At 45.9% G+C, this 7,500-nt stretch overlaps 1 protein-coding gene across 7 annotated transcripts in view; it reads left to right on the top strand.

Moving 5' to 3' along the window:
* si:cabz01090165.1 (uncharacterized protein LOC100333421 homolog) overlaps positions 1-7,500 on the top strand; it is a 219,053-nt gene that overhangs the window by 204,585 nt on the left and 6,968 nt on the right. For 6 of the 7 annotated variants that reach the window (XM_047339678.1, XM_047339677.1, XM_047339676.1 and 3 more), the window contains 2 exons: positions 5,257-5,440; positions 5,544-6,099. In XM_047339678.1, the coding sequence (XP_047195634.1) occupies positions 5,257-5,440; positions 5,544-5,963 (604 nt within the window). In that variant the 3' untranslated portion in view covers positions 5,964-6,099. The remainder of the gene's footprint in view (positions 1-5,256; positions 5,441-5,543; positions 6,100-7,500) is intronic. The other variant, XM_047339679.1, reaches the window with a different exon arrangement.

Raw genomic sequence — 7,500 nt, 5'->3', positions numbered from 1 at the left:
AACTGGAGTGACGGTGTCAGACTTTAACGCTGAGGGAATGAGAACAGGATGAACAGAGTTTCCTCAGGAGAAAGTAAATGGAGGGAAACGTGTGGACAGCTCCACATGTGGACATGTCCTGCAAATGAAACACAATGTGTTTGTCTGTCCGAGCCCTGTGGGACGCCACGCACCAGTTCTCTCCGATCTGATGACGCCAGCGGCTGAACAATCAGAGTGTGTGTGTGTGTGTGTGTGTGTGTGTGTGTGTGTGTGTGTCTGTGTGTGTGTAATCAGGCCCTTTAGATGCTGCCATTTGTTGTTTTTCAGCCTCTTCAACCTGATTCATTATTGATTGATTCAGTAATTCACAGCGGCTGAGGCTCAGGAGGTCGAGCGGGTCGTCCGCTAACCAGAGGGTTGGTGGTTTAATCCCTGGCTCCTCCAGTCTGCATGCCGGCTGTGCCCTTGGGCAAGACATGGATTCCCTGAATTGTCTCTGATGGTAGAAAAAGTGCTGCACATAGTGTGTGTGAATGTGACTCGACTGGTTGATAAGATTAGTAAAGGATCCGTCCTTGTTTCAGTCTGTAGTCTTGACGCCAGGGACTGGAGGACTAATGTCTGTCGGTTGTCTGTCCATCAGTTCGTTGGTTCGTCCCACAACACAAACGTTCTGTTGGACTCGCAGACGAACAGATTTCTACAAAGGTCAAAGTCACTGTGACTTCAGAAAACACATCTCTCAAGAGGGAATTACAATCTGTGTTATTTATTAGAATTGTCCTGTGGAATCTCAATGCAGTCACCTTCAGGATTCAAACTTAATTGGGGGGAAAAATCAAATGAAACACAGTTCTGTTGATTCTACGGTTCTGATGTTGATTTATTCCAGATTTAATTGTCATGTTTGGTTTGGTTTCCCCCTCAAAAAATCTTCAGGGATCAAGTTCGTCTAAATCCTGTTTGGATTTAGACTCAGGTGCTCGTGGCTCACATTTCTCCTGGCGTTGGGTTATTGGATTATTTGTGAGCTTTTCCCTCGACAGGCCGACGGCCTCAGCTTCACTTCTAATTGTGTAGCTCAGATTCTCTACTGTCAATTACACACTGGGCTCTCTCTCACTGCCGGCTGTGGTAGTGGAGCCCCTTTATTCAAAAGCTATTCTTGGCATTCTCCCATCATGCCCCTGTGATTGATCAGGTGGAAAACGTGAGGAGAGTTCACAGGACGTAGTCACAGAAAGTCACAGAAAGCTGAGATGCTCCTTGTCCGACTGTATCGTAAAGATTTCTGTGGAAATGACGATTTCAAGTAGTTCAGATCCCGGCTTGTTGTTTCAACCCCCACGTAACATCATTTACATCTGACTCTCTCACCTGAACCTGGCTGTTTTCTCTTATATATACATATATATATATAAGACATCATGTGCTGCTGTTCTGTTTCCACAGGCATCAACATCTCTCAGCTGTGTCATTTAATAATGGAACATGAAATGAGTGCAAGCCCTGAGATATCTCATGCAGTGATCGATATGAGTCCTGACCCCAGGCTGGATTTAGTGTCTTGCCTCGTTTTAAACCCTGAGAGCTTCTGTGATGGGAGCGCTGCATTATTCACAGAGAACAGACACAGGAGCGACTCTCGAGCCTCCGCTAAATCCTATATGGTTTTCAATTCATGTGATTATGAGCTGTGCATTATTCAAAACCTCAACTAGACACACTGACGTATTTAAACTGCAATTATCTCAGGTCATTCCTGATTTTTATTATGCAGGATTCTGACTGGTTCTGTGCCCAAGGCCAAGTTACACTGAAATATGATACAAGCAATAAAGCTTCGCCACAAACACTGAAGTTCAGTGTCAGAGCTTCTGTTTGCGCTGGATTTACATGAGGAACAAAAGCTTGTTGTGAAACTGCAAATACTTATTGTCTGTTTCTTTCAAAATGACCAGTTACTGTATATTAATATTGCATATACTGAATATATAGTCTATCAAGTTAAAACCTGATCGGAAACATGAACACACACATAAGAGGAGGCGGGGTCTATGGCACATTGTGCAGCCAGCCACCAGGGGGCGATAGAGGCACAGTGGCTTCACTCTTGGGAGCCGTCATGTCACTGGTGTTTCCTGTGTCATCAGACGGGGAGAAGTTTGGTCACAGACGTGGTCCTGCTTCCACGTGAAGTTATGTATGGAGGCCTGAGGCTGAAGCATGCAGCAACAACTGGGCCACAGGCAATAAGTGTGTGTGTGTGTGTGTGTGTGTGTGTGTGTGTGTGTGTGTGTGTGTGTGTGTGTGTGTGTGTGTGTGTGCGTGCGAGCCTCAGGTGTTCATTCAACCATCAGTCTGAGCCAAAGCACTGCAACACTTACAGACCAGAACACATCATAGACCAACTACCTCTCTAACACACACACAGACACACACACACACACACACACACACACTCGGACACACACTGGTTTGTGCAGCTGCTCGTTAGGACGGCGACTTCACGTTAACTTCCGTTCGTTAAGTAGAAACCTCAGAAATGACCTCTAGCCTCATTAGAGCTTTTGGCCCCTTGAGGTCAACTGGTCCTCACAAGGAAGCACACATCAATACACACGTACCACATAAAGCCATGCACCTTGAGCAGCAGGTCCCTGGTTCAACTCCCGGCTGGTCGGACCCTGTCCTGCGTGTCCTTTACTGACTTGTCCCCGTGTTTCCTGTTGAAGACTCACGATCTCTGTCGGATAAACACAGAAATAATAATATCATAAACTTTTATCTGAGGATGAATGATGTGATGTATTAAGTCACTGGTCGTCAGCACATTCAAGAAAACACATCAGTGACTGTGAAACACACGTTTGTAAGTCTTTAATGTTCAAGGAAAACTATCAGATCTCGAGGAGAAAGTTTTAATTTCATGTTAAAAGGTATTTTTAGAGATTAAAGAGGAAAAAAACACTTTTTTTAGGAAATAACCAGCAAGGAGAGAACACACACACACACACAATCACACACACAATCACACACACACACACACACACACACACACACACACACACACACACACACACACACACAACACACACACACACAAGGGTCAGGCTGGGCTTTATAATTCCATTTCTTGTCTCGTCACCTCCGCTCGGTGTTGATAAATAGGAACTGCCCTGCACTGCCTGACACCTGAATAATATATAGCTGCTTCACACACACACACACACACAGACACACACAGGGGACATACATAGACCCACACACACACATGCACGTGGAGAATATTGTGTTAAGCTCAGGTACAAACACTGTGTCTCAGATTCAGTCTCTGACATTAATCATGTGAAATACAGATGTTGTTGGACAGAGACTGGAACAAACTAAATATTCTCCTCACTTCCTCTTTTCGTTTTCTGCCCCCTGTTTGTTTTCCTGCGTCCTCCACTCTGCCATTTTATCTGATTCCCCTCCCTTCTCTCCTCCTTCATCTCCTCTCACCTCTTCCTCATCGCTTCTCCTCTGTCTGTTTTCCATTTCCACATATTCCTCCATTCCTCTTTTCACCCTCGTCCTCGTGTTGCCGTCGTCTTTAATCTCACTCCACCTCGTATCCTTTGATTTTAATGTTGGAAATTGAAAGTGCAACATCCTCCTCCGTTGCCACTTCTCTTTTGCTCCGTCTGTCTTTTCCTCTGTGGGAACGTGTTCTCTCTCCACTTCAATTTTGTACTTCAACTTCAATCTGTTCTTCTTTCCCTGGAATCCTGAGATGGATCTTCACTGATCTTCTGTTTCTCTTCAGCACCAATGAAGCGAAACTCGTTACAACCTGTGAAAGCCTTGCTTCAATACAAATGAAGATAACTTCAGTTCTACTTCTCATAACTAGTTCTTGCACTATAAAAATCTGTTATTGTTAATAAACGTATAGGTTCAGGAGCAGGGCCACACCTCTGAGATGCAGAAAGGATCGAGACATAGTGAAGATAAAACATCAACATGCTCGAGGTAGAGGAATAAAACCAGATATATAGAGGTGGGTTATTCAAATGAGAGGGATATAAAGTGTCAGAGGTTTGTTTACAGTCCAGAAGCTGCAGTGACTGTGGTGGAAGTGGCAGATTATTAATATCTCGATGTCACCTCACATTATGCACTGAGAGCGATTAGCGAGGCCACGTTCCCGCTGTGATGAAGCAGCTGAACCGAAGCTCAGTGTTCGATGTGGCAGCAACAAATGCAAAAATACTTTATTTGCTCTTTAAAATTCCATCAGGAGGCTGCCGACTTCAGACCTGCAGCTTGAATCTTTAATAGTTAGACGTCTGCATCAGAAGAAATTGAGCCGAGTGAAAACACTACAACAAGGATTTGGTTGATTCCCAAACTGACAAATACTGACAACTTTCTGATAGTAGACAAAACACTATTCAGCAGCACAGCGACAATGTGAATAGTTTTGTAAAACACATAAAGTTTTAGTGTTTGGAAACTAACCGAATTCAGTTCCTTCATGTCGGTTCAGTGCAGCAGCAGCATCTTCATCTGGAACAGAGATGGTCAGTCACAGTGAAAAGTGATTTTTGCTTGTGATAAACTTTGTGGTTCAGCTCTGTCACAGTATTTACTGCATCGTTAACATTGGACATTATTCTGCAGCGTTTCCTCCAGTGGGTTCGTGTTTAAAGGAGAAAAATAACCAGTGACACCGATAAGAACAAGAAGACGCCTGAAAGCGTCTCAGTGTTCTCACCTCATCCTTCTGGGTCCAGTTCCACATCGTGCTGCTGTTGAACAGCTCGGCTCCACAGACTGTTTATACAAATGGTTGTTGACTCCGGGACCGCGTGTATGTAAACCTGTATTCTCTCAAAGAACCAGTAGAGGGCGACTCCAGTGGTTGCAGAAGTGGGTATATAAGTCTCCGTGCCAGTGACGGCCAGTAGCTGGAGGTATCCTGTGTTCAGGTTGTCTGTCCCACGTCCACACGTTGATCCGTCTCTGTTCCACTCAGGATATCTCAACAACACCTGGAGGGAATTTCTTCAAATGTGCTGAAGTAGATCAGATGAAGACATTGCATGATTTGATTTTACTGGTCAAAGGTCCCGGTGGACGGACTGAACTGCTCTGGTTGACAGACACACAGGACGCAGACACAGGACAGTGATTCTAGACTCAGGAAGCAACGTGTGTGTCACTCCTTTAAAACACGATCTACAGCCGGATGAAACACAATGAAATGTCCTTTTTCCTCCTCTTGTCCAGGATGATCCCAGCCAACCACAAGTACTTCCTGCTGAGCGACCTGGCGTCCTCGCGAGACTACGAGCTGTGTGTCCTGGCCGTGTACGATGACGGAATCACGGCCCTGACGGGCACCAAGCTGGTGGGCTGTGTGTCCTTCTCCACGGAGACGGAGTACGGACGCTGTCACTCTATACGAGACCAGGTTCGATTTACAGCTCCAGATTTATTTCGTTTTTGATGTTAGTGAATCTAAATCAAAAGGGACAGAAACTTAACCGTCTGCATGTTTCACATCTTCGTCCCAGTTCCTTGGTGGCACCATGATCATCATCATCGGGGGGATCATCGTGGCCTCTGTCCTCGTCTTCATCTTCATCCTCCTGATGAAGTACAAGCTGCACAGTAACCACTACAAACAGAAGGCCGCCGCACGCCACGCCAACGTCTGCTCGCAGACCAACGGAGGAGGAGGAGGAGGAGGAGGCAACGTCCTCGCTCTGCCTCCATCCTCCTCCTCTGCGGGACAAGGTAACTGGTGGAAACATGACTCTGTCTTCTCTTTGTTTCCTGCTCCTGATAATCTGACTCCGACTTCTTGTCTCTCAGGTGGAGGTGCACATAAAATCTCCCAACCGTCGTCCTCCGGAGGGATGGGAGGGGCTTCTCGAGGGACAACTGTAGTGGACTTAAATCCCACCCACGAAGACGACGCCATCTCCCAATAACACACGAGGAACTGTCAAACCCACCGATCGTTAAGCCCAGACCAATATTTCACCTCCCGCCCCCCCTTTTTTTTTATTTGTTGCCGGTGCCTCGAGCCAGACTCCACTTTACGCTGAGGAGCGGCTCCTGTCATTGGTGAGTATGCGCTGTCAGTCAAAGAGAGGGGGCGGGAGGTGGGACAGAGACAACAACTCATGTACGAGACAATCGTATAAATACTTTACTGCTCAGGACCCGTGTGACGGTGCAGTTTATGGATTATAGTAAATATCCAGATACAAAACGCTGCCATCTTGAGTCAGAGTCTGTGCAGCAGCGATCGGAGGGTGGAGCCCAACCACTCATTAGTCTATATCAGCTGTCAATCAAGACGTTTCACTCCATGCTCAGAATGTAGAGGATCTAAATGTTGAGGATGCGACTGCCTCTTGGTCTCCTCCTGTTTTCCTCCATTACTTTCTCCTTGTCTCACTTTCTCTCCTCGGGCGAACACATTGTCTCTGCCACTTCCTGTTGGCTCTTCCTGCTAACACAAACCAGTGTCTCCCTCCCTCCCAGTAGTCATTTGTTTGATTTTAATGACTTGTTTTGTTTTGACGCTTCCTCTCTCTCCCTCTCGTCTCCACTCGGCTCGTTTCACCAGTTCAAGGTCGTCTAGTTCGTCTCTTATCTGACTCCGCAGCTTTTCTCTTTATCGTGCGAGATTTCTTCTCACAATTTGTCTCTAAAATTAAAACGTAGTCCTTGTTGTGACGTATCTCTGGAAGTTCTGGAGGAGTTTCTCCCCTTCACAGACCTTATGAGCTGTGTTCTTTGTTTTCGTCCGTCCTGTGTGAGTGAAATATTGTCTCTGTGACGGATGGAGTGAGACACAGTTTATTAAAACACACAGAACAAGTCATTCAGACTCTGTCCGACCTCTTCATGACTCAGCGCCGGCGTCAGCCAGTGGCTGGAGGCTTCTGTCCGTCTCATTCGAACACGAGATATAATCTGCATTGACCTGGTTCACATTTTCAGTGTCAGTAACTGATGCTGATTTTCTTTTTCACTCCTTTAAACTACATTAATTCTTTGATTCTTTGATTTCATGTTGAGATCCTGTCACGATGAGGTTTACAACTGAGTAATAAAGGAAAATCTAAATCAAAACATCTGGATCGCCCCCTGGTGGCGGGCTGCTGGTCATCTCATTCTTATCTCATATCTCATCTAATCATAACCTCCATGTTCTCCTCACCCTCTCTCCTCTTGTGACACCATCTCTTCATTACTTCACACTCTCTCTCTCTCTCTCTCTCTCCCTCTCTCTCTCCCTCTCCCTCTCTCTCTCTCTCTCCCTCTCCACCTCCTTTGTTTTTCCTCCCTTTTTCTTTCTCCATCCATCATCCACATGCTGCTCTTCCACTCCTCCTCTGTGATGCTACAGCCTCGTTTCATCTCTTCATCACATCATTCCTCTTCCTCCCTGTAATAACACACCTCCCATCTAAAAACACTGATGTTGTCACACTGTGTGCTCACACACTCCATACA

The sequence above is a fragment of the Hippoglossus stenolepis genome, chromosome 4, assembly GCF_022539355.2.
Source record: "Hippoglossus stenolepis isolate QCI-W04-F060 chromosome 4, HSTE1.2, whole genome shotgun sequence".
Lineage (NCBI taxonomy): Eukaryota > Metazoa > Chordata > Actinopteri > Pleuronectiformes > Pleuronectidae > Hippoglossus > Hippoglossus stenolepis.
Note: the sequence above shows the minus strand (reverse complement) of the source record. Positions and strands in the feature narration are given on the sequence as shown.